This window comes from Sphaerodactylus townsendi, linkage group LG02 (assembly GCF_021028975.2).
Source record: "Sphaerodactylus townsendi isolate TG3544 linkage group LG02, MPM_Stown_v2.3, whole genome shotgun sequence".
Classification (NCBI taxonomy): domain Eukaryota; kingdom Metazoa; phylum Chordata; class Lepidosauria; order Squamata; family Sphaerodactylidae; genus Sphaerodactylus; species Sphaerodactylus townsendi.
In genome coordinates this window covers 163,595,194-163,622,630 of record NC_059426.1, presented here as the reverse complement: position 1 = coordinate 163,622,630, position 27,437 = coordinate 163,595,194, and the positions used below count along the sequence as shown (strand labels likewise).

Sequence of the window (27,437 nt, the reverse complement as noted above, 5' to 3'; positions counted from 1 at the left end):
TGGTTTTAGTTGTTATCGAAAGCTGCCACAGGTACCTCTGGTTGCATGGAAAGAACTTATTAAAATGGACAAAATAAATCTGGTTAGCTACTCTAGGAAACCAGGTGCTGTCAAGCTGGACTGTCAGCTGAACCCAGCAGGGATCTTTTTGTGTTCCCAATTTTTAATTTGCATGCTACGAGTTTAATGCCTCCTACGTTGTAGCTATGAATAGACAAGGAAGCCACTTGAATGTGTACAAACAGCCCTGAATTGCAAAACAACTGGGAAAGTTCCATTCAAAGTCCTTTAAGCCTGCCATATTGGGTGTCCCTGGCCATTCATTCCTCTGTGCTCAGGGCAGAACAACAAAAGGGGAGGGGAAGGAGAGTACTGTGGGAGAAGCTACTTCCTCTCCTCTTCAAATGTGAAATTAGCATATTTCCAGTTTGAAGGCTGCTCCCGTTTCTCCTGCTCTAAAACAAAAAAAAAACCACCCTTATTTTGATCCTTTCTCTTTCACTGTTTGTCAACCTATTTTCCTGTTCGGTTTCCTGTCTGAATTCCTCGTGCTGCCGCTTCCATTTCTTCTGCTGCTATTCACTCCTTTTTGATGTTTAGTGTGTCTTCCTGTCAAGTTGCAAGCTTTTTTCATTCTGCTCCTGCTGAATGTCTCCTCCTTATTTGACATCCCCTATCCTATTTTGATCCTTGCTTTGTTCTGTTCTCTGACTCCTCCTGGGTGGGGATGGAGAATCTTCCTCTTTATTTGCTGCCTCTTCTCCTTCCTTTGCCAGTTTCTGTTCCCCCAAAGCATGCATGCCTGCCTGCCTGCCTGCCTGCCTGCCTGCCTGCCTGCCTGCCTGCCTGCCTGCCTATCCATCCGTCTATCCATCCATCCATCCGTCTATCCATCCATCCATCCGTCTATCCATCCATCCATCCATCCGTCCGTCTATCCATCCGTCCGTCCGTCCGTCCGTCCGTCACCATCCATCCATCCATCCATCCATCCATCCATCCATCCATCCATCCATCCATCCATCCATCCATCCATCCATCCATCCATCCATCCATCCATCCATCCATCCATCCATCCATCCATCCATCCATCCATCCATCCCTTCCTTTGACTTTTATACCGCTCACCCCCGGAGGGCTCTGGGCGGTGTACAACACAAAATCTACTACAATAAAACCAAACAAAGGGAGCAAAATTAACTACATAAAGTAAACTACAATTTGCACAGGCTCCATCAGTTTTAAAATATAACAACGAAATCCCTTTAAAACCAGCGGTTAACACAATTAAAAGATGTCCTAGTCCTCGTCTCATGCACACTCTTCCTCCCAGACCGATTATTCATAGTTTTCCTTACCAACTTACTATTGTTGAAGGCTTTCATGGCCGGGATCACTGGGGTGCTGTGTGCTTTCCGGGCTGTATGGCAGTGTTCTAGTAGCATTTTCTCCCAACATTTCGCCTGCATCTGTGGCTGGCATCTTCAGAGGATCCTCTGAAGATGCCAGCCACAGATGCAGGCGAAACATCAGGAGAAAATGCTACTAGAACACAGCCTTACAGCTCAGAAACCACACAACATCTCATTTAAGTTGATAATCTTGAATCTTTTCTCACCATAATAAAACCAGGGGGCGTACATTGAAAATGCTGGGGGGAAGAATTAGGACTAATAAAAGGAAACACTTCTTCACGCAACGTGTGATTGGCGTTTGGAATATGCTGCCACAGGAGGTGGTGTTGGCCACTAACCTGCAAAGCTTTAAAAGGGGCTTGGACAGATTTATGGAGGAGAAGTCGATCTTTGGCTACCAATCTTGATCCTCCTTGATCTGAGATTGCAAATGCCTCAGCAGACCAGGTGCTCGGGGGGAGCAGCAGCAGGCCATTGCTTTCACCTCCTGCATGTGAGCTCCCAAAGGCACCTGGTAGGCCACTGCAAGTAGCAGAGTGCTGGACTAGATGGTCTCTGGTCTGATCCAGCAGGCTCTTTCTTATGTTTCTTTGGTGGTGGTAAGCGCCATGAAGACACAGCTGACTCATGGTGACCCCTCAAGCGGTTTTCAAGGCAAAGACAAACCGACGTGGTTTGCCATTGCCTGCCTCTGCATAGCAACCCAGGGCTTCCTTGGTGGTCTCCCATCCAAGTACTAACCAGAGCTGACGCTGCTTAGTTTCCAAGATCAAAGGAGATTGAGGGGGCCATCGCTTATCTTGCTACTAATTTGGCTGTCTTCTCTGCATTCACATACCGGATGCTAATCTGTCACCTGAAGCTTAACTTTTTAAAGAATTTGCTCCTGGACTAGGTGAACTCACATGTGAAGAAGTTGTGATTGGGGGTGGGTGGGAGGAGGAGCCAATAGGGAGGCTAAGTATCCAAGCAGGAAGACAGACCATATCACAGCTGCATGTAGAAGGGGTTGTTTGTGAATGCTTCCATACATGAAACTAGTTGCCTTCAAGGACAAATCATATACAGCAGACAGAAGAGGGCTAGCTTAAACCCGCTCTCCCTGTAGTGTTAAGTTTTCTACTTTCAATGAGGAACATACAAAAAATGGAGTTCTGTATTGGAAGTCTCAAGTAGGACAGACTTCCATGTGTGGATTGAGGAGGCTGAAGGAAACCATTCCATCTCCCACCTCTCATTCACAGGCAATTCTACTTTCTGCATTTATCCTCATGAAAAGCCTGCTCATGTTCAACCTAGTACCAAACAGGTGTTCTAGTACCAAAGTACCAAAATAGTACCAAAGATATTCACAGCTGGAATCAACTGAGTGCAGTGGGTTTTCCAAGCTGTGGTCTAGTCGTTTTTGCTCCTAATGTTTGGCTGGCATCTGTGGCTGGCATCTTCCGAGGCGTGTCACGGTAAGATGTGGCACACTGTGGAGTAATTGTGTGGTGCAGCATATGTTTTGTCCACCTCACAAATGAACCCCACCCACATACATGCATATGCACCTCCCTCTGCCCTTCTACCAGTGAGATGGACAATACATGTGCCCCACCACACAATATGCCACAGAGAGAAACACAGATCTCACTGTGACATGCCTTCGAAGATGCCAGCCATAGATGCCTGTGATGTTAGGAGCAAAAACTACCAGACCTAACCCTGGAAAAGCCACAACAACCAGTTGATTCCAGCTGTGACAATACACTCTTACCAAATCTGGTTTCTGATTTCTTAAGATTTCTGATGTTTAGAACCTTCTCCTCCAACAGTATTTATTTATAATGTTTTATGCTACCTTCCCAGCCAACTTGGGCGCTCTCAAAGAGGCAAAGTATTGCCCAAGTATTAATTCATTCCCTTACTTCATAACTAAGAGTGGCATCCAAAGCAGAGTTGACTACAATGGCTTTTGACGGGTGTTAACGCTGTGTAATATCGTGCACCCATTATTTTTAATCATCCTTCACTTCTCCTATCTCGATTGGTTCTGTCTTCCCAGGCCTTGCTCAAGTTTAGCTCACTTTCAAATGCTTTTACTCTCTTGCTCTTTCCTCTCTTTCATTCCCCCGCTCATCAGACGCTTGATTCCTTTGCTGCTAACCTTGTTAATTTCAGGATCACGACTTCCAACTGACTCCTCCATCAGTAGAACTCTCTCTAGCAGATAGCCATTATAGTTTTGTTAAACGCCATGGGCTCTCCTGACTCATTTAATCCACTGCCTCTTTTGTTTTGCCTTACGCTGCAAGACAGAGGCTGTTGTGGTCTTTTATTTTTTCTCTTTAATCTTTGTAGAAGACCTGACTACAGGGGCCTCCGGCAACAGACGCTAAGTGATCACCCGCTCCAAGTTTTCAAAGTCAATTTTGAGTGTGCAAGAGAACAGCCGTAGAAATAAAATAATGCATCTTCAGGGCCTGTGGATTACTGTCGAAGGCTTTCTCAGCTGAATCAACTGGCTGTTGTGGGTTTTTGGGCTATGTGGCTGTGGACTGCTAGTTTTTGCTCCTAATGTTTCGTCCGCATCTATGCCTGGCATCTTCAGAGGCATGTCACCGTGATGTGCTCTGAAGATACCACCCACAGATGCAGGTGAAATGTTAGGAGCAAAAACTACCAGACCACGACCACACAGCCCGAAAACCCACAACAGCCAGTTAATTCCGGCTGAGAAAGCCTTCGACAATACACTGAGAAAAAAGCCTTTCAGACAAGAAAAACTTCCTGACCATCAGGGCTGTTTGACAGTGGAATGCAAGACCTCGGAGAGTGGTGGTGTCTCCTTCGCTGGAGGTTTTTAAACAGAGGCTGGATGGCCATCAGTAAGGAGTGCTTTGATTATGTGTTCCTGCATTGCAGGGGGTTGGACTTGATGGCCCTTCCAACTCTATGATTCTAAGATGCTACAAGGGCCAATCAGCAGCGTATAGAAAGGCTCTTGGTTTTTCTTCCCTGACTAGGCTAAGCCACAACAGAAGCGATTGGGGGTGGGGGGAAGAGTATCAAAAGCAGTTAATAAAGCGGAACGGGAGTTCCGAGTTCACAGAATTCTGACATGGGAGTTAAGAGTTCACCTACAGATGCCAGAAGCCTCAGTGCCTATGAACCAAACATGACCTCTGCAGTTTGCAAACGCAACTATTAGTTACGCATTTGGTGATATGTAGACTAATGCTGCAGTTCTGAGCGGTCTTCCGAAAATCGATGAGCCAGCTTCTCTAAGTGGTTTCAGGAAGCATCAATTGATTATATTCTTTGGGGGGGGGGGGATCTTTTATGCCTCAGAAGCACGAATCAATGCAAAAACAGACAAGTGAGACAGTCCCATCATTTCATATTGCAATCTATAGCAGTTCAACATACCGAACAAAGTATCGGTTATAATTTATGGCGTTTATTATCTATTTATAACGCTTATACTTTTGCCTTTCTCCAAGACAGCAGTCTGAATAGCCTAGATGGGCATATGACAATCAGACCCTGGGAGCTAAGCAGGGTCAGCCCTGATCAATACAAGGGTGCGGGACCACCAAGGAAGTTCAGGGTTGCTATGCAGAAGCAAGCAATGACAAGTCCCTTCGGAACATCTCTTACCTTGAAAACTGGTATAGCCCAAGGCTTCCCTGATACTGTCAGATCTTGGAAGATAAATCAGCCTTGATCAATACTAGGATGGGAGACCACCCAGGAAGTCCAGGGTTTCTGCACAAAGGCAGGCAATGGCAAGAAGATGGCATTTTTGGATTTATATCCCCCTTTCTCCCCTGTAAGGAGACTCGAGGTGGCTTAAACGCTCTTTTTCCCTTCCTCTCCCCACAACAGACACCTTGTGAGGCAGGTGAGGTTGGCTGAGAGAGGTAGGTGGGGCAGAGGAAAAAAGGGGAGATGCACTCGGGTTAAGTGGGGAACGTGATAAATTGTCCCTGTGAAATCTTATGCAGAAAGTCACCACACAGAAAAATCCTTGGCATGATTGTGTCAATTCAAGCATCATGTCAAAGCCTAGATAGGCTTCCCGTACTTGTCCTTTAGGGCCAAGTCCAAAGAAAAAGAAGAAGAGTTTTGAATTATTCCCCACCTTTCTCTCCTGTAAGGAGACTCAAGGTGGCCTATAAGCTTCTTTTCCCTTACTCTCCCCACAACAGACACCTTGTGAGGCAGGTGGGGTTGGCTGAGAGAGTTCCGAAGAACTGTGACTGGCCCAGGGTCACCCAGCAGGAATGAAGGAATGCGGAAACACTTCTGGTTCACCAGATAAGCCTCAGTCACTCACGTGGAGGAGCGGGGAATCAAACCCGATTCTCCAGATTAGAATCCACCTGCTCTTAACCCCTACACCAGGGGTGGACAACTTATGACACCCCAGATGTTCATGGACTACAATTCCCATCAGCCCCTGCCAGCATGGCCAATTGTAGTCCATGAACATCTGGGATGCCATAGATTGGCCACCTTTGCCCTACACCATGCTGGCTCTCAAGCCGCTTCTGTTTCCTTCTTGCCTATGAGGGATGGCTGTAAGTTGGTTACAACTTGATGGCACTTAAATTATTATAATGATTTTCTTCAACAAGGAAGCATATGTAGCATTTCCAGGGTATTGCTCACTGTCAACCGAGCAGAACCAGACCCCGCTTAGATTCAGCAAGGCTGCTGGTACTGTGTGCCTCCCAGCCATACCCTGGGATATGAATTTATTATTCGAATAATGTGCTATAAAGGGCCTCCATGAAATCTCAAGTCGGGCATTTGTCTTGTACTGAGCAAAACAAATTGCTAACTAGCAGTCTCATTCCGAGGAAATGCACTCTTGCATATACATTTCCTCCCTGGCTGCTTCTGCTGCGTATGTTAAACAATACCCTGCTTGCTCTTTTGGGGGTTGTTCAGACTGTTTCATGTTTTAATGAGTGGAAGTTTTGGTCACAATCCAGCACTCAATTATGCATACTTAATCTCCGCTGAAACAAATCAGCACGCACAAGTATATGCTGTGATGGGTTCTTTAGTTAAGATGGCAAAAGATCTCATGGTAGGGAAGAGGAATTTCATCTGCGGCGCAGGATATAATGGTGCTGTTTAAAAAAACAAAACTGCTCCAACTGTGGTGCCTTGGCATTCAGGGCCGAGTTATCAAAGAACTATGAAGAGACTCTTCAGCAAATGCCTGCCTAAGATGAGAAACTGGAGTAGTCATCTATCAATTCGAGGTGGGAGGGGGAAATGGAGAGTGAATAATGAATTCCGGGATCTGCACAGAGCTGACAATTTTATCAGCTAGCGGATAAAACATAGCATGTGTCAGCCAAATGTAGTTAAGCTTCATAATGAAATAAAACCCGGCCATAAATTATCAACATTTCATAACTTCCACTAACAAATATTTTCCAAATGAGATGATAAGAAGGTCAAGGAAGTTAAGGTGCCATGCTCCCAGGTAGAAAGGCCCAGGTTCAATTCCTGGCATTTCCAATTCAAAAGGATTAATGTTCTCCACCTCTGTCATGTAGGGTTGCCAGATCCCCCTCACCACTGGGAGAGGAACTGGGGTTGGGTATGGTTGCCAGATCCAGAATGGGTAGAAAAGATCTCTGCCCAAGATCTTGATGAGCCCCTTCACAGTCCCGTGGCCTCACTCAGTACAAGGGATCTTTTATACCAGGGGTCTCCAACTCTGGTGTTTCAGATGTTCGTGGACTACAATTCCCATCAGCCCCTGCAAGCATGGCCAATTGGCCATGCCCACAGGGGCTGGTGGGAATTGTAGTCCATGAACATCTGAAGTGCCAGAGTTGGAGACCCCTGTTTTATACACACCGTGGCGGTACTGATGTTCTAAACCAGGGGTCTTCAAACTATGGCCCTCCAGATGTTCATAGACTACAATTCCCATGAGTCCATGCTGGCAGGGACTGATGGGAATTGTAGTCCATGAACATCTGGAGGGCCATAGTTTGAAGACCCCTGTTCTAAACTAAAGACAGCATCCATTGAGATTCCAAGGGTAGTAAACCAGGTTTGCTAATCTTACTATTCCGACTCTTGTTGATCAAAGCCTTAAAGACGTGGTTCCTCACCTTTTCGAGTAGGAGGACTCCCTTCTTAACATCAAAAACTTTTGCACTCCCCCCACCCGTGACAGTAGTTGTACTATTACTATTCGTTGACTGATGGAGAAATCCTGGTGGGATGCTCTGTTGGGATTCGGGCCTTGTGAGACCTAGGGCAGCCTGTGCACCATGTACATATTGCATGGTGATGTTACATGTGTAGCATTGTAAGAGTTTAGGCTCTGATGCTGTTTGCACTTTTCACTGGTTGCACTTTATGTATTGCACTTTATATGTGGGCTAAATGCAATTGATAAAATAGCGGTTGATGCAGCGCGCTAGTTGTTTGTGTAGTTGTGAACGTTGCATTCATTGAGAAATTTATACCTAGGGCAGTTCCCCATGGCTTGCAAGATGGCGCTATTCTGCCAGGCCTATTCTTGAGGGCAGCAATGGCATCCCAACACAGCTGGCCTCACTTTTCTTTTTCCCCTCCCTCTCATTCCTTTCCCCTTCCCCTCTCTTTTCCCTTTCCCCTTTCCTTTCCCCTGTTTCTTCCTTCCTGCTCCTTTTTTCCCCTTTCCCCATTTCCTTTAATTTATTCCCCCCTTAGTTTTGAACTGATTTTATGGTGTGACTGGGTGTTCTACTATGGGAACTGATTGTCGATTACTAATTTTAACTGCGGATGTTTGTTGTAAACCTCCCTGAGCCCAGCACGGGGACAGGCGGCCTATAAATCAAATGATAAATAAATCAAATGCTTAATGACAAAAGATCAAAATGACAATGCTTGCAGCCCACTTGGGAGTCCCTGGACCCCCAGGTTGGAAACCACTATATAACAGAGTATAACAGAAGAACCTGAGAAGTGTGCATAAAAGGACCCTGCATTTCTCTGTTAAGCACTCAGAATGACAGAGCCCCCTTTCATTTAACAACCACCTTTCACAATCCTCTCTTTGGATATTTGTGGACTGCTGAAAGCTGCCTGAAACGAAAGTGTGCACCAAAGGAGAACAGGAATGGAGATAGTCGCTTGGCTTCACAATGCATATGTGCAACATCATCATTCAATTATTCATGCTAGAGTGTTATTTCTGCCAATAATGCTGGAGCAATGGATATTTACAGATTCAACTGTCTGTAGACTGAACATAAATGGGGTGTTAAGGTAATTTTGCAGGGATAAAACTGCACTTTCAACTTTATAGCATAGACCTGGGGAGAACTGAACTGGAGGAATGCTGGGCGACTTTGCATCAGGCACTAACTCTCAGTTTTATGTAGTTTACCAGATTGTTGTGTGGTTAAAATGTGTATCTGCGCGTGTCTGTGTGAAAACCAAACAAGTTTCCCTATGCCAGTGGTGGCGAACCTATGGCACACCAGATGTTCATGGACTACAATTCCCATCAGCCCCTGCCGGCTGATGGGAATTGTAGTCCATGAACATCTGTAGTGCCATAGGTTCGCCACCACAGCCCTATGCTATGCAAAGGAAGGACAGAATAAAATCTATACAAGCATTGTTAAGCTATGCAATTTAGCACTACCTGAACACTGGAAACTGCTACTAAACTACTCTGCATGCTGTGAAGGAGACTAGAATGCCAGGAACCAGCTTCCAGTAATGAGGTTCTCTAAAAATCAGTTTTCCTCAGCTAACGAAATCACTGCCAGACTGTTCCAAGGTATACCCTCAAACACACAATCTGGAGGAAATAAACCAGCATTCGACTAAAACAAGTCAGTTTCAAAGTGTGTTGATTAAAAAAAACCTATAAATATTGAAAAGTTTCAAAAAGTTACATTCCTAAATCTAACAAGGAAGCGTCCACTCACAAAATGCGAAACTTAATGTAATTAATGTGGATTGCAGACTTGAGCTGAGCACAATTTCCTGGAAGCAGAGGATGAGTTATTCCTCAGTTTGTTTTTTTCCTCCTCTTAAAAATCCTGCCAAGTAGTAACAAGCACGAATCGAAGTTATTTTAATAGGGAGAGTCACAGTTCAATCCTGGGCAGTTGCTTCAGCCTACGCCCATTAAAATGAATGGGCTTAGCCTGGAGTGAATCTTCTTAAGGTTGCACTGTTAAGTGGCCACTTTTGAATGCTAGTTACAGACAGCACAATTAACACAGATGAAAGAAAACAGTCACTTGGGTTTTAAATTTGGTATATACAACCTGCCCTGGACAGCCAAGACTAGCCCAACCTTGTTGGCTCTCAGAAGCTAAGAAGGTTCAGTCCTGGTTAGTTCCTGGGATGGGAGACCTCCAAAGAAGTCTGCAAATGCCTTAGCAGACCAGGTGCTTGGGGGGGGGGAGGAGGAGGAGGAGGAGGAGGAGGAGCAGCAGCAGCAGCAGCAGCAGCAGCAGCAGCAGCAGCAGCAGCAGGTCATTGCTTTCACATCCTGCATGTGAGCCCCCAAAGGCATCTGGTGGGCCACAGCGAGTATCAGAGTGTTGGACTATGGACTCTGGTCTGATCCAGCAAGCTCTTTCTTATGTTCTTAGAAGTCTAGTGCTGCTAAAGCAAGACAGGCAACGGCAAACCACCCCTTCAGGGTCACCAAAAGTCAGCTCTGTTTTGATGGCAAAAAAAAGTACAACCTGCTATTGCACACTGCACTAAATTCTAGACAGGTAGACAGTTTTAGTAATATATCATTTTACATATTGTACATGAGGCTTAAATTTTGTCTAAAACACACTGAATTATATAGCATGATCATAGATACTATTTATTTTTAATACTGGGCTGAATTTTATGTTGAGTTGAATATTTGCAAACAACTACTAGGCAGGTATTGGGGATCATGTGAAGGATGTCAAAAGAAACTTGAGTTGACCTTGAGGATCAGAAGTTTTGAGTTAGGGAACAACTGGAGACGTGGGATTTATATTTCAAGGGGATGAGACAAATTTAAGAGATAGAATGGCTTTTGTATTGTCGAAGGCTTTCACAGCCGGAATCACTGGGGTGCTGTGTGGTTTCCGGGCTGTATGGCCGTGTTCTAGCAGCATTCTCTCCTGACGTTTCGCCTGCATCTGTGGCTGGCTACGCACTGTGTTTAGACTTCTCTTATAACAGACTTCTCTCTGTGATACACCTCTGAAGATGCCAGCCACAGATGCAGGCGAAATGTTAGGAACAAGATCAACCAGACCACGGCCACACAGCCCGGAAAACCCACCACAACCAGTATACCGTTTGACAAACCTAAGGCAAAACTGGTGGATTGATTTTGCAGAGTCTGACCACCATCCCAAACTGCTCTTCCATGAGTAGAAGGGATCTTTGCTTGTGCAAGGGGGGAGGGGGGTTACCATTACCCTGTCAGAGTGACTACTTTCCCCAACCTTCTCACAACGCATTAGGGGGAGCTTTATTTTGGTGGGGAGATAGCACAGGAAACAGAAGCAAGAATGAGGAATGGGGGGGGGGGACCTGTTCTTAGAAAGCAGGTGGAGCTTTTGCCCATGAGGCTTCTGATAGGCCAACTGGAGATTTCATAGGCTGTTCAGATTTTTTAAAAACACTGCATTTGTAACAACTGCCACAGCACCACAAGGATCATCACTATGTGATTGAAGGTAAGCTGTGGCAGCCATTTTGCTGCCATGCTGGATCAGTATTCAAAAGATATCCACAGGTTCAAAAAAGCTGGGGACCTCTGCTCTGTAACATGCAACAGGACTCAACTGTGTGTACTATTTGGAGCTAGCTCGCTGCGTCCTAAAGGAGGTTGGATTACTGCACCTGGGCCCAAGATGGCAGGAAGGGAGAATGTAAGAACTCGGGCTTCAAGTTCTTTCCCTTCCAAATACGACCATGTAGATATTTTGCCAACCAGCACGGTGAGCTATTTATGAAATGTTGGGGAGAGGATGCAGCTTTATAAGCTACTTGAACATATTGGGGGAAAAACTATGGTCATAAGTGTCCCCCAAAAGTCTATATAGAAACCCTGAGCTTGTTAAAGGGATCAAATCACACACCTAATTTTTTAAAAAGTACACCCAAATGCAATTTCGGAGCAATGCTGCAATGATCAACATGTAAAGCTATGGGACAGCATAGTAAAGAACAAAACAAGTCGAACATTTTATGCACACAACACAATGTTTCAGCATAACACACACACACGGGGCCCGTTACGTCTGCTGAAAACATAACGTAAATCTAGCCAAAGAACCCAAATATCATGCAAAAGCTTCCATGTGCAGACATTTATGCATATTTTATTACAAACACAAATGCATTAAACATGACATATAAAGACAATCCGAAGATGTGTGCATTACCTATATTTGGATGATTTAAAATCTTCATTATCCTTACTTCCCTGAACAGCTAGAACAGAACAAACAATACAAGAGTTAATGATAAAACTGACTGACTTGCAATTACAATTTCTTCCTGTCTCTTTTTGTCTATCTCTTTAATAGAGCTATAATCACATTCCAGCAGATTGGGAGCAACATAGCTATAGCTGAAAGAAGATAAGTCTCCTCCCACAGAGCCACAAACATTGGAGTCAAGGTTTTTTTAAAGTGCACGCTAAAGAGTCACTTCTGAGAAACAGTCTTCGGTTTTGCAGGGCTTTTTAGTCTGAACTCTAGAAATGCTTTAGAACTTCAAGAGCCGGGGGGCAAGCATTCCAGCAAATAATCATTATGCAGTCTGATAGGTATCTGGAATCGGTCCAGTTTCAGGTCAAAACCAAATGTTTATTTCAAAACCTGTACAACAATCTTTGGGATCTGGCCAACCAGTAAGTCCCAATTTTTAACAAGAATGTGGAAGGGTAAAGGAGGAAAGAAGCCTTCTTGCTCTGTAACTTTCTAGCCCCGAAGAATTGAGGTGCAAATCCAGATACAGATGCCAACACATTGCAACATATGTTTCTTAATGTATTGTCGAAGGCTTTCACGGCCGGAATCACTGGAGTGTTGTGGGGTTTCCAGGCTGTATTCCAATAACATTTTCTCCTGATTTTTCGCCTGCATCTGGGGTTGGTATCTTCAGAAGATCTGATGGTAGTAAAGTGGTGTGTGTATATATATATATATATATATATCTGTGGAATGTCCATGGTGGGAGAAAGAACCATTTGCATTGGATAACAAGTGTAAAGGGTGCAATTAACAAGTGTGATTTGCATGAGTTGAGTGGAATCTACCCATTTTAGCATATGTTTTCACTAATTCATTATGCAACTTTATTGTTCCTTACATATGCTAAAATGGGTGGATTCCACTCAACAAATGCAAAACAAGCTTGCTAATTGCACCCTTTACACTTGTTAACCAATGCAAATGGTTCTTTCTCCCACCCTGGACATTCCACAGGTATATATACTCCACTTTACTTTATTACAATCAGATTCTCTGAAAATGCCAGTCACAGATGCAGGCTAGATGTCAGGAGAAAATACTATTGGAACACAGCCATATAGCCCGGAAACCCCACAACACTCCATAGAATTCTTACTTTGGTAAAACCTGCATGTACCAATCCAGAACCAATGTTGGCTAGCACCAGAGCTCTCGCGCAGTGAAAATGCAAGAAAAACAGCGCCATGGTCACATTTGCGAAGTCAGTTTAGCAAGCTGAATTTCGCTTAAGAAGGTTTCCTTTTTTTTTGTTTGGATCCAACTTCCAGTGTGACCTGGTCTTTCTAATAATGACAATTCCTATCAACGACTGATCTGCTTTCACTCCTCCTTCAACATTAGTTTAGCTGCCAATCTACATAGGGTAATCACTGTAAGAGCCAGCGTGGTGTAGTAGCTAAAAGTGTCAGACTAGGACATGGGAAAACCAGATTCGAATCCCCACTCTGCCATGGAAACGTGCTGAATGACCTTAGGCTAGTTACATATTCTCAGTCTTGACCCTGGCAAGTATTTGGATGGGATACCTCCAAGGAAAACCAGGGTCCTGATGCAGACACAGGCAATGGCAAACTGCCACTGGCAAACTATTAGCCAGCATGCTGTAGTGGTTAAGAGCAGATGCACTCTAATCTGGAGAACCAAGTTTGATTCCCCGCTCTGCCACTTGAGCTGTGGAGGCTTATCGGGGGAAACAGATTGGCTTGTGCACTCCAACACATACCAGCTGGGTGACCTTGGGCTAGTCACAGTTCTTCGGCGCTCTCTCCGAAGCCCACCCAGCCACCCACCTCACAGGGTGTTTTTTTTTGGGGGGGGGAAGGAGATTGTAAGCCCCTTTGAGTCTCCTTGCAGGAGAGAAAGGGGGGATATAAATTCAAACTTTTCTTCTCCTTCTACCTCTGAAGGTATTGTCCAAGGCTTTCACAGCCAGAATCACTAGGGTGTTGTGGATTTTCCGGGTTGTATGGCCATGTTCCAGTAGCATTTTCTCCTGACATTTCACCGGCATCTGTGGCTGGCATCTTCAAAGGATCCTGAGAAGATGCCAGCCACAGATGCAGGCGAAAGCAGCTATCAAAATGCTACTGGAGACCTAACTCCTACAACCTGGGCCCACAACACCCTACCTCTGAAAGATCTCCCAACAGTGAAAACCCGAACTGTGACATGAAGGCACCCCTCCCTCCAAACTGCCCAAGACACCATGGATTTGACAATGTACCTCACAATCTCAGACAAAGCTGATGTTCCACATCACAACGGAAACAAAGAACAGAGTTAAGAAAGAGCAACAGGCCAATTTAAGCTGTTGGCTGCACAAAACAGACTCATGATGTATGAAGAGCACAGGGGGATGTTTGAGAAATCAAACTGACTTGGTGAGCTTGTGGTGGTGCTCAAAGAAAACAAAGCTTTTATTGGGAGAAGGTTGTCGTATTTAGCAATCAGCCTCATCTGTTCACAAGATCAGTGGTAGACTGCCACTTAAGGAGGAAGGGTAATTCTCACTATACAAGATTCTGAAACTTCTTTAGTGTGTTGAAATATAGCAAGGAGGGACAAGGAATCAGGGAGCGGGTTCAGAACTGGTATATTTTCAGAGATGTCTATGAAGAAAAACGGGGGGTGAATATCATTCAGGGTTTCTGTCTCTTGAGGCACTGAGTTGGTACTGGAGAGGTAAGATGTTCAACACAACCTTCTTACAACAGGCCAACGAGAACAGAAATGCTTTGAGGATGATCCACTCAGTCTTTGGGTTAAGCTTCGAAGATGGCAGAATGAGCTGCACACAGGTCAAGAGGGCAACCAAAATGGCAAAAGGTCTGGAATCCATCCTCTACGAGGAGAGATTTAGGGAGTTGGGGATGTTTAGTTTGGTGAAGAGAAAGTTAAGAGGTGACATGATAGCCATGTTTAGATGTTTGAAGGGATGTCATGTTGGTGAGGGAGCGACCTTGTTTTCTGCTGCTCCACAGACTAGGACCAGGAGTAATGGGTTCAAGGTGAAGGAAAAGAGATTCCACCTAAACATCAGGAAAAAATTCCTGACAGTAAGGGTTGTTCGACAGTGGAATGGACAACCTCGGAGTGTGGTGGAGTCTTCTTATTTGGAGGTTTTAAAGAGAGGCTGGCTGGCCATCTGACAGGAGTGCTTTGATTGTGTGTTCCTGCATTGCAGGGGGTTGGACTTGATGGCCCTTGGAGTCTCTTCCAACTCTATGATTCTATAAAAGCTCTTTTTTCCAGCATCTGATTATCCAAAATTCTCAATTGAACAGCACTGCCCAGAGGGCAAGTTCTTCCCCCTTGGTAATTGAACACCGGCATTGTTGGACACACATGTTCCTCTCACACCCCTGCCTCTCCTCTCCAGAAGGTGGTCTTGATACCTCCAGTGGTCTTCATGCCTGCTGGGCTTCTGACTTCCAGTGTTGCCAGCTGACATCTTCCTCAGGTGCCTCCTCCTCCTCCAGCCTGGGCTTTCATGCAGCTTGCCTACCTGTCTGTTGGGTTCCATAGCTTTTTGGTGGGGAGGGGAAGAGTCCCATGAGGCATGGGTGTCATTGCCTTGGCCTTCCCAATGAGGTGGATTTCTATGCATATCTGGCACATCTGATTAACTGGTAGCCCCTGTTCCCCAGGAGTGCCAGATAACAAAGCTTTTCCTGCAGTTTCTTCAGCATCCCTTACCCAAGATGAGTACAGTTTCCTCCGTCAGTTCCAAGAGGTAGTATCTGTGACGGTGTTTATGCTGACCACGTTCTTCTAGACTGAGCCTAATTTCACGAACTGTTGCCAACTTGATTAGGCATTTTTCAAATGTGCAATTCATATTTACTTTGACATAAGGAATGTATTTCGGAAGGTGTAAAAATGCATTCCCTAGTTTGACAGATGTTGGGTTCTTTTTAAAATAATCTGTCTACTGGATTCCTGATTAAGTGTCAAGTTACAAGCATGAGCCGGGTTTATTTATTTGCAGGCTCGCGTGCTCCCTCATCCCCATCTTTTTACCCTACGTGGGCAACAGACTGACAATATCCTGATTTGGAAAACCTTCAGTTCGGTCACAATTTGTCATGACATTTTCATTCAGACCCTTCAACAAGCCAGGCCTCTGAACAGGATTAAACCCACACTTGAGAATTTCAGTTTGTGGGTAACCTGCATGTGAGCTCCCAAAGGCACCTGGTGGGCCACTGCGAGTAGCAGAATGCTGGACTAGATGGACTCTGGTCTGATCCAGCAAGCTAGTTCTTATGTTCTTATGGGCCAGAAGCCAGCCCCTTATTCAGTGCCTGAATCGGGACAAGATGACAACTTGCAATTCTTGGTTCAGGATAACATCTCCCCATCTTGCCTCCATGTGAAGCCCCTCCATAAAGGAGGTAGACCACAAAAGCCCAAGAATAAACCAGAGCAATTCTCATCATCAGCTAGAGCAGTGGTTCTCAACCTTCCTAATGCCGCGACCCTTTAATACAGCTCCTCATGTTGTGGTGACCCCCAACCCTAACATTTATCCATTTTACAGATGGAGAACACTGATGCAGAGAGTCTTAGGCGACCCTTGTGAAAGGGTTGTTCGACCCCCAAAGGGGTCCCGACCCACAGGTTGAGAACCACTGAGCTAGAGTTTGCTTGTAACATCTTAAGAATTACATGATAAAACAAAATTTAAGATTAAATGATGATTTTCTACTCTGATGTGTTCAATGTGAAGCTCTATAGGACTGCCCTGTTTCCCCGAAAATAAGCCCTACCCCGAAAATAAGCCCTAGCATGATTTCTCGGGATTTTGGGGGGATTCCTTGAAATATAAGCCCTACTTCAAAAATAAGCCCTAGTTGCAGATTCACTGCTGAAGCTGATCTGGTCACGTGGGGGGGGGGGGGGGGGCGCAAAATCATGGGAAAACAATAAGCCCTGAAAATAAGCTCTTACGCATCTTTTAGAGCAAAAATTAATATTAGATCCCGTCTTATTTTCGGGGAAACACATGTATCATCTCTTGTGCAAGAGAAAACCCAAGAAAGTAACTGCAAATACCCCTTAGGCTAAGTCACCTAGATTGTATCCCATCTTGTGTTACTGCATGAGTAAAACATGGCACAAGGCATATCTCAGAACCCCATCCCCTAGAAAATAACCTCCATCAATCAAGGTGGAGGAGTAGTTTGGATTTATATCCCACCTTTCTCTCCTGCAAGAAGACTCAAAGTGGTTTACAAGCTCCTTTCCCTTCCTCCCCTCACAACAGACACCTTGCGTGGTATGTGGGGTTGAGAGATTCTGAAGAACTGTGACTAGCTCAAGGTCACCCAGCACGAATGTAGGAGTGGGGAACCAAATCTGGTTCACCAGAAAAGAATCCACCGGTTGTGTGGAGGAGTAGGGAACCAAATCCGATTCTCCAGATTAGAGTCCACTTGCTCTTAATCACTTCACCACATAATCACACTTCCACATTGTACCACGCTTCCATATTGAACAGTAATGACTGCATCAAATAACCTTTCTGTAAAGAGCAACATTGACTGGAAATGCAAAAACGAGCACTTGATTTTACAGTAACTCCTTCACAATGCTTCGCACAAAACTAAGCTACATAACATTTCTCCTCTGCTGCTGCATGGTGGGATCCAACCCACCTATAGTACTAAATTGTAGGTGTGAAATGTACACTGAATTGGTAAAGCTGAATCCCACCTTGGCAAATTTTTTAGCTCTTTGGTCACAAGCTAAGGAAACCTTTCATTAAAACGTCGATAAACGAGGGACATACAGCTTAGGGGGTAGAGCCGAAACAGGGAGGGGGTAAGGTTGGAGGCCGGTCTTAAAAGGCTTTCCAAGAATACAAAGTCTTTGATTCCTAGGAAGTGCAGAACCTTGTAATCCTCTGCAAAGCTGCACTTTGCTCTCACATCCTTTCGTGTTACGCAGGACTCCAGATGGTTGGCAGTCTCAACCATTCTCTTAATTATTTTCTAAAAGCTGCTCTTAACACAGGAAGAGACACAAGTGACTCTTATTTATGTGCAGCTACCATTTACCCTCGCAAGTGCAGGACTAAACTAGCTGGACGATAATGCTCCAACCGTTTGCTGGAGAGAATCGGTCTGTGGTGTTCGAAACAGCAGTATTTGCTTAAGAACAGAGGCACAGAAAACAAATTCCATAGATCGGAACTACAGGTTTGGCACACCCCCAGAAGACTGCTGAACAGCTGGAATGCAGGAGGGGAGGGTGGCTGATTCCCAGTCACGGGCAGAATGTCAGAGCAATTTCCTATCCCCTACTAGTTTTCTTCCTACCAGGATTTCACATGCTTATCTGCTGCATCTTAGGAAATGTAGCTGGAGGAAGACGCTTGAAGGGAAAAGTACTGGGAAGGGAAAGGGTTAAGCTCTCAGATGCTGTTCAGCTGTTTGGTTGCAATTGGAGTTCTCAGGCCTGGTGCTAAGCTCCCACCTAAGCTGGTGGATCTCAGTAGATGTTATTTCTGTAGATTCTGCCCACAAGACAAAATAGTGGAAGACGCTGGGCATTTTATTCAGTTTATGCAGCAGTTCAGGGTAATGAGACTCACAAATGCTGTGTTTCAGTCCTTTTGTATATACTGTGTTATGGCCTGACTGCTCATGATTCTCACTCCAATATGTCCATTAGGGTAGTCATCACTAAAATGAAAAAATCACTACACTCTCCTCAATATATTCATGACAGCGCTAAAATGAAAAATCACTAGAGGTTCTAGTGGGCTTTTCGGGCTGTGTGGCCATGGTCTGGTGGATCTTGTTCCTAACGTTTCGCCTGCATCTGTGGTTGGCATCTTCAGAGGTGTACCTCTGACTTCCCTCTGTGATACACCTCTGAAGATGCCAACCACAGATGCAGGAGAAACGTTAGGAACAAGATCCACCAGACCATGGCCACACAGCCCGGAAAGCCCACCAGAACCAGTTGAATCCGGCCGTGAAAGCCTTCGACAATACAAAAATCACTACAGATTGTACACTCTCCTCAATACAGAGAATCCCATTACCTAAGTAAACCAAACAGGACTGAAAGAACAGAAGGCCATCCAGCAAATAAATTAGCAACACGACGTTCGAAAAGAACCTACCTTTTGTAAACTAGTCGGATTCAACTGCGTTTTGTCGATTATTTTTATTGCAACCTAGAGGGGGAAAAAAGTATTCAATTAATATGAGTTTCTGGATTCGGTTTAGTCAAGTTACAAATCACATGACAGAGCACTTCACAAAACACAACAGAGTTAGGTACAACCTATAGAATTAGAATCAACAACTACGCCTGGCATCTTTGGAAGACTAAAAAAATGTGCACATTACCAGATCCAAAACCACAATCATTATGATCAGAACTGCTTCTGGAACTATAATTATCAATTCATGAGAGTACTACAAATAAATTCTGTCCTAACAATCGGCTTAAGTTGTTTTTCTTCCAATTGTCTCAAGGCTAACATCCTTCCATCGGCCAAAGGAAAATCGGACTAAACCTTTTCTATCTATCTGGAAAACATCATTACTTGGCTCTGTTGAGAACAAGGATTCTCAGTGAGAGATCACGGAGAGCTCTTATATTTTTAAAATTACGGTGTGAAGACGAAGATCAAGTATCCCACATTACGCATGCTACTATTTAACCTACTGATTATTGCTAACCTTTTTGTTAGGGTATTTGTGTTATAGGGCCAGTTTTATTCTTGCTGTTAGTTGCTGTTGTTCAGGGTAGGAAGGAATCTGGGCAGGAAGGAATTAGTTAGGTAGCGGGAATACAACTCTAAAGCGCCAATAATCGGCTGGATAAAGGTGTGAGGTTTAATTAGCAAAGGCAGGAATTATTCGTGTATGTTAAGGGGTGGGGTGGGGGTGGAATTTGTTTTTGATCTGAGGGAGACAGGCATGGGACCAGGGATACCGTAATTATGGGACAGGTAGATATGGTGGTGGGAGAAGGTCAAATGAGAGAAAAGGCTGAGATGTAGTCAGGCTCAACCTCCTTCTGACCTTCATCCCATTCTGAGATATGAAAGCAGTAGGTCTAGGAGGAGATCTAGAAAATGAAGGTGGTAGGCCTGTCTCCAACACTGGTGCTGCATAATGCCAGGTGCATAAATAATAAGACCAGGACGTTAAAAGATTTGTAGTGCAAAATATGGATCTGGTGTGTGTTCTCCCAGGACCCAGGTTAGGGAGGGCGAAACAGTCACCTTAAAAGAACTTGCCCCACCAGTTTTTTTGGTCCTCCACCAGCCCCAAAGGGCCACCGGGGTGGGGTAGTGATGCTTATCCAGGAGGCTTTCTCCTTCAGAACACTCCCTGTGCCAACAATTTTTTACTTTGACTATGCTGGCCTAGTGTAGGATAGCATGGAGAGTTGACTGTCTTGCTGGTGTGCTGACCACCTAGCACACCTGAGGATAGCCCGCTGATACTGCTTGAGGTCGTCTCTGAGTGGGCCTTGAGATACCCCAAGCTCCTCGTCTTAGGGACTTCAACACCCATGTAGATTCGGCCACGTCATCACAAGCAGCGGGCCCATGGCCATCTTCTGGTCCTGCACTGGACCACCTTGACCTACTCTCTCCATCCAATGTTGACAGAGTGCTTGCAGCTGTAAGACCCACCACTTGCTCTTCAGATCCATGTCCATCATGGTGGGTGAAGGCCAGTCATACGGTGCTATGGAGCCCCCTGCTAGAAATTGTCCATGGCTCCCTATCACAGGGAGTTTTCCCAGGAAGGTTAAAAGAGGCAGTGGCACACCTGCTCTTGAGGGAGCCACCGTTAGATCCTATGACTGCCCAGTTTCGAATCTATCCTTTCTGGGAAAGGTAGTTGACAGGGTGGTTACGGAACAGCTACAAGAATTTTTGGAGGATGCACAGGTTCTGGATCCCTTCCAGTCTGACTGGTCGCCCTTGCGGACAAGCTCCAGGTACAGCTGGACCAAGGCTGGTCAGCGCTGATGATATTAGACACCATAGCATCTGACATGGCCAACCACAATCTCTTGACCCACGGCTTCACTGAAGCTGGGATATGGGGTACAGCCTTAAAATGGCTGGCCTCATTTCTCCAGGAGCAGGAACAGCAGGTGACACTTGGTGGGGGAGATGACTAGTGGCATCCACTTGTTTGTGGTGTGCTGCAAGGGACTATCCTCTCCCCAACGTTGTTTGACATTCATATGTGACCCCGACGGAGCTTGTCCGGAGCTTTGGGCTGGGTTGTCATAAATATGCTGATAACATCCAGTTGGCTGTTTGATGGGTGGCCAGCTGGTCGCTGTGCCCAGATGCTTTGACACAGTGTCTGGGGGCTGTGGCTGGATGGTTGGAAAACAGTAGATTAAAGGTAAAACTATTGAAGATGGAGGTCTTGTTGCTAGGCAGGGGAGGACCGGTGGAGGGTTTTCAACTGCCAAGATTTGGTAATGCGGCATTACAACCAGCCACATTTGTTAGAAATCGGATGTGACTCTAGAGTTCTTTTTATCTACATAGGCCCAGGTTGCAAACACAGCAAGGATGACCCTTCATCATCTTCATCAGACCAGGCAGTTGGCCACCTACCTACCTATCCCACTCCGAGCTGGCCACAGTAATCCATACAACGGTCACCTGCAGGCTAGACTACTGCAATTTGCTCTACGTGGGCCTGCCTCTAAGCCCGACTAAGAAACTGACCCAAATCCAGAATGCAGCAGCTAGGCTTCCCACCAGTGTGTCAGTGAGAGAGCATATAATACCTGTCCTGCAGAAGCTGCAGTGGTTACCACTGGCTGTGCAAATAAAAATATTGTTGCTTCAGGAGCAGCTGGTTCCGGTGTTGGTTTTAACCTTTCTGTCCTCTTCCCAGTATACTTGTAAGATCTCCCCTCTTCTTTCTGACACTTAGACTTCCTCCGTGTGTATGTGTATCACGTCGCCTCCCGTGGCTGCATTCACCACTCTGGGTCAGAATTCCAAAGATGCTGGGGACCCCTGGTCTAAGCTGTAGCCATGACGACTAAATGAAAACTTCCTGTTGAGAGTCCGTGCACCTCTGAACATCAAATATCAGGGGACAACAACAGAGATGGCAGTTGCCTTGATTCTTCCCACAGGCCTCTTGTTGGCCACCATGAGAAACCGGGCATTGGACAAGGCCGGAGGCAAACAACCCCAGAATGCATGCGGACCAGCAGGACAACCCGCCATTTTGCTTGGCACCCAGAGGCAGCCCTCTATCTAGGCAATTGAAGGCACTGGTTTCAACAGGCATGGCCAATGCCTTTCATCACCTCCTAGGCTTGCACAGCCAACGAAGGAGTCAAAGGTGCTGGCAGCATTGCTGAGGACTGGCTTGCTCTGGAAACATGTGGCCAAGTACATCCTTCACCTGTCCGCATGCCCTCCCTGCTGGCACAACAACACCTTCACAAGTAAATGAAGAAAAAGAGTTATTTATACCCCCCTCCCTTCTCTCCTGTAAGGAGACTCAAATGGGGGTTACAATCTCCTTGCCCCTCCCCCCTCACAACAAACACCCTGTGGGGTGGGTGAGACTGAGAGAGCTCCAAAGAACTGTGACTAGTCCAAGGTCATCCTGCTGGCATGTGTTAGAGTGCACAAGCTAATCTGGTGTACCAGATAAGCCTCCACAGCTCAAGCAGCAGAGCAGGGAATCAAACCCGGTTCCTCCAGAATAGAGCACACCAGCTCTTAACCACTATGCCTCTGCTGCTCTATATTTTCCTGACCTTTGGGCTAAGAAAGGTAATCCAGCCCTGGAGAAGGTGGACTCTTGGCTTGATTTAACAAGGCTTTTTGTGGTTTTATTGTTGGAGATATCTATCACAAACAGCATATTTGCAAAACTGATACAAGAAGGCCTGAAATGGTACTAGCCAATTATGTCAAAATAATTTTCATTTTAAAAAAACAACATTGAAAATAATTATGGGTGACATACTTAAATACATTTTTAAAATTCTCACAGGAAGACTAATGCTAGATAAATATTTTGAATCCTTTAAAAATGTAAAGGCGTAACATCTTCCTGACAGTCAAAACAAAAGCTGCACAAATCTAAATATGAGCAAATACTGAAAGACAGTGATAAAATGGAGATTTTACAAAACTGGGTTGCATTGAAATGTTGGCTCCATAATGTTAGACTGGTAGAACTCAACAGGAAAGCCACGCGAATAAATTTCAACGCAATGAATTTCTTGTTACAATGCATTTCTTGACTGCACCAGTATTTCCAATTTTCATGAGCAGTGAAATTCAATTTAGTACAGCCTCTCTCCATACATGTGTTCAACGCTGAGAGAATGAAAAGTAGCAGAAGAACCTCCCTAAAATAACTAATTTTCCTTTCCCCGGAATATTTAGAGTACGCTATTATTAAGACTCTTGCCCCACAAGGCTAATAGGCGCTTTTTGAAATAATCAGTGGAAAGGAAATGGTGAGCACATTGCGACCACTGGAGCACTTCTAGGCAGAGAAATGCGGCACAGTTCTGCAGTGGTTGGAGCCATGTAACCCTCCCAGTCCACACTGTTAAAGGAAATACAGTGGAGTCTCAGTTTTCATTGCCTTCGGTTTTCATTGGTTTCGGTTTTCATCGATTTTTTCAGGGAAAATTTGTCGATTTTCATCAATCTGCCTTGGTTTTCATCGATTTGCAGTAAGGTGCAGGGGTTTGTGGAGAAAAATCACCGGGACAAAGCTGTTGAAGGCCGTGTCTGCAACTTGTTTAATGACAATATCTTGCCCCATTTCAGACAAATCTTAAAGAGGCATCAGAAACAGACCTCTTTTTGGTGCGACATGGGTCCACTGGCTCTGAAGCTGGTCCTAGTGTTATTGTTTGTTACTGTTTTCCGCATTAAACACTATGTTTATTCACCCAAAAATGTGCTTTTGGTATGTTTTTTGGAGTGCCTAGAACGGATTAATTGGATTTACATTGATTCCTATGGAAAAGTTTGCCTCGGTTTTCATCGGTTTCGGTTTGCATCAATCCTTTTCGGACGGATTCCCAACGAAAACCGAGGTTCCACTGTTATGTCCTTAAAACCTGGAAAGAAAGAGAAAGCCTGCACAGCAAATGCACAGCCACTGGAGCAATCAATGGCAGCCAGAAAACAGCTTCAGCAGCAGGAGCCACGGGCATATTGGTGGAAACTGGTACAATCCCTGAAAAAGCAAGTGGGCATTTCAATCAGCGAAAAAACGAGCGACAAGCTCAGATAAGCTCAAAAGGAACCCTTCAGATAAAGTGAGCTTTGCGACCAACGTCTGTAGCAGCAATGGCTCATTCCGCACAGGCAGAATAATGCACTTTCAAACTGCTTTCAGTGCTCTTTGAAGCTGTGCGGAATAGCAAAATCCACTTGCAAACAGTTGTGAAAGTGGTTTGAAAACGCATTACTTTACGTGTGCGGAAGGGGCCAACGTTTACAGGACGCTCCTCAGCTCAGAGGACTCAACCCAGCAGAAGCTCAAAATATTAGGAAAACTGTCCACTGGTGCAACCATTATTGGGGGGGTAGGGGTGGATTAGCGCATACGATTAAATATGCTCCACAAACTGTACTTCCTTGTCTACCTTATGATGAAGTTTTATTCCCTTCCATTTGGGTCTGCTCAGTGCCCCTGCGGCGATCGATTTTAACATAATGCACGCAACACCCCATACTGAGCAATAAGCCTCTTCCCCTGGATTCAACTTTCTGCAACGTGCTCGGCAATTGTTATCTCCACACAAGAGCACCAGCTCATCCTGGCCAAGGCAACCTGAGACCCCTAGCCCCAATCCTCCTTCTGTTGCTCAGCAGATGCACGCTGGTAAAGAGCTTGATCACCTCCAGACTAGATTAACCGTAACACTATAGAGAAGGGGGGGGGGGGGATAAGGGAACAGGAGAAGGGGGAGGCAAAGCTATTCTGAAACACCCACTAGTAAAAAGGCAGTTGTCCATTCGCTAAGAAACGACTTCCTCTTGTACGAAACTTTACCTCATTTGCCTGTGACCTGCAATGAATTCCATGTTATGGTGACTTTAAAAAAGTAGTAATTTTAATGCTATAATCCTTGAATAAATCTGACTCTAAAAATCTAACACCATGTCATTTCCTGTATGTAAACTGCTATGTGCGTTGCTTTTACAACATCCTGGTTCTCTCTGGAAAGAACAGGCAATTCTTGAACACCAGAAGATGATGGCCTAGGTCCCATGAACGATTCCCATACATGCTGGTCTCTGAGGCAGAACATGCCTTCTTTCCCTCTGAAATTTCTGCTGACACAGTTGTCAAGGGCTTTTGCAAATGGAAGAAGTACGCTCTACATAGAAGGGACAATGCAGCCCATATCAAAGGCTCATTCATAGGATCCTCCAAGTCTATGCCGCCCTCAGTTTCTGCAATAACTTTATCCACAAAGACTCTAAAAACTAAAGATACGGCCTTTGCACTTCTCCAATGTTGAGCTTTGTGCACACTCTTAAGTCGCTTCGAGAACAGCCTAGCACAGTGGTGGCAAACCTATGGCACGGGTGCCAGAGGTGGCACTCAGAGCCCTCTCTGTGGGCACGCACAAACAGAGTGCTCCCCCCCCCCACATATCTAGGCTGGCCTGGGCCGCTGGGCTCGATTATTAGCATTAAACCTGAGACCTAGTTTTGGGGAAGCAGTGTAGGTAACTCTGTTAAGCGCTATTAAACCCCACTGATTTTCATGCAAAGAACTAAAGCGCGATCCTTTACCTGGGAGTAAGCTCAGTTGCTGGCAACGGGGCTTGCTTCTGAGTAAACCCTCCTAGGGTTGTGATTCACCCATTGGAAGAATTACACGGTTGCTTCAAAGCAAAGCTACCGACTACCACCAAGCTTACTCCTGAGTAACGCACGCCTCGGAGCCAACCGTTTTTTCTAAACTAAAACCTCAGTATTCAGGTTAAATATCCGTATTGGCACTTTACAATAAATAAGTGGGTTTTGGGTTGCAGTTGGGCACTCAGCCTCGAAAAGGTTCGCCATCACTGGCCTAGCATCACATATTATATTTTAAAAAATATGAATACTTCCTTCAGCGAAGATCACAGTGACTGCAAGAAGGGCCATTTTACCCACAAGAAAAACCAGAACTCCAAATCAACCTCATCTAGATTTGTGCTGCAAAAGAAACATTTATGGCAGCAGTCTTTTAAAAGAGTCTGTCCACCTTAGTTCCTGTTTCACTGACAAGTTCAGGGTGATCTAATAGCCCTATTTTGTCTCATAAAACCCCGCGAAATGGGTTAGCTTGAGACACAAGCCAAGGCCTTGCTGGTGATTTTTAATGTAGGTTCCCCACCTCAGTACTTAATATGCTAGTGGTCATTATGCCACACTCTGGCAGCCCCTGGGACAAATGCAAACATTCAGCCGTGGTTTTGGAAAAGGCCGACAGCAAGGAAAACTTACCCTCCTATTTTTATCTTGCATTGAAAGGTTTCGTTTTGTGTAGTTTTGGCGCTCCTTGTTTTAACATCAAGATGACTTAGCAAATCTGACTGGGGGCTGGCTGGGTTATTAGCGTAGCCAGTTATAGGTATGCTGTGAATACAATATATCTTGAGTTCAGCAATGCATTTGACCAAGTTCCAGGCTATACTGGAAAGCAACCTCATCGGATAGAAGTTATTACAGGCAGGAGGATTCACAGCTGGTTGGACAAGTGTACTCCAAGAATGAGAATCAAAATGTTGACCTAGAGGGAGGTTTCAACGGGATGCTACAGAGGTTGCCCTAAGCACGAGACCCTTCGATTATAAATTTTATTTTGTTAATGAATGGCTTACATGGAAGCAATCCTTATCAAATCTGCTACCCATTTGAGCTTTGTGGTAATATCTCAGAGGATAAAAATAACATTTAAAATAACCTCAACGTGGTTGTGGTGGGTTTTCTGGGCTGTGTGGCCATGGTCTGGTAACCTCAACGTGTTGGAAGGCTGACGCTAACAGAATGGAATTCAATAGAGTCACATGTAAAATTCTACATATAAGGAAAAATAATCAAATGCACAGGTAGAATATGGGGTAGAAGAAATACTTGGTATGGCAGCAAGCCATGTGAAAGTGATCTTGGGTTGCAGTTGATCATAAGCTAGGCAGAAGTCAACAGTGTAATTTAAAAAAAAATGGGTTGCAGTTGATCATAAGCTAGGCAGAAGTCAACAGTGTAATGAGACTGCAAAGAAAAGGCCAATGCAATTTTAGGCTGCATTCACAAAAGGGTAATATCTAAGCCAAATAATTTAATTCTGTTCCACACAATCATCCTACTGCTTACTACATCCAGTTATGGGGCACAGTGCTTTAAGAAGAATGTACCGAATAAACTCATGTATAAGCCGACTCGTGTATAAGCCGAGGCACCTAATTTTACTACCCAAACCTGGGAAAACGTATTGACTCACGTATAAGCTGAAGGTGGGAAGCCGGGAGG

General features: G+C 45.0%; 1 protein-coding gene across 1 annotated transcript in view; it reads right to left on the bottom strand.

The window, feature by feature from the left end:
* MARK3 (microtubule affinity regulating kinase 3) overlaps positions 1 to 27,437 on the bottom strand; it is a 99,312-nt gene that overhangs the window by 50,703 nt on the left and 21,172 nt on the right. The window contains 2 exon segments of the mRNA XM_048484642.1: positions 11,825 to 11,873; positions 19,050 to 19,103. Coding sequence (XP_048340599.1) covers positions 11,825 to 11,873; positions 19,050 to 19,103 — 103 coding nt within the window.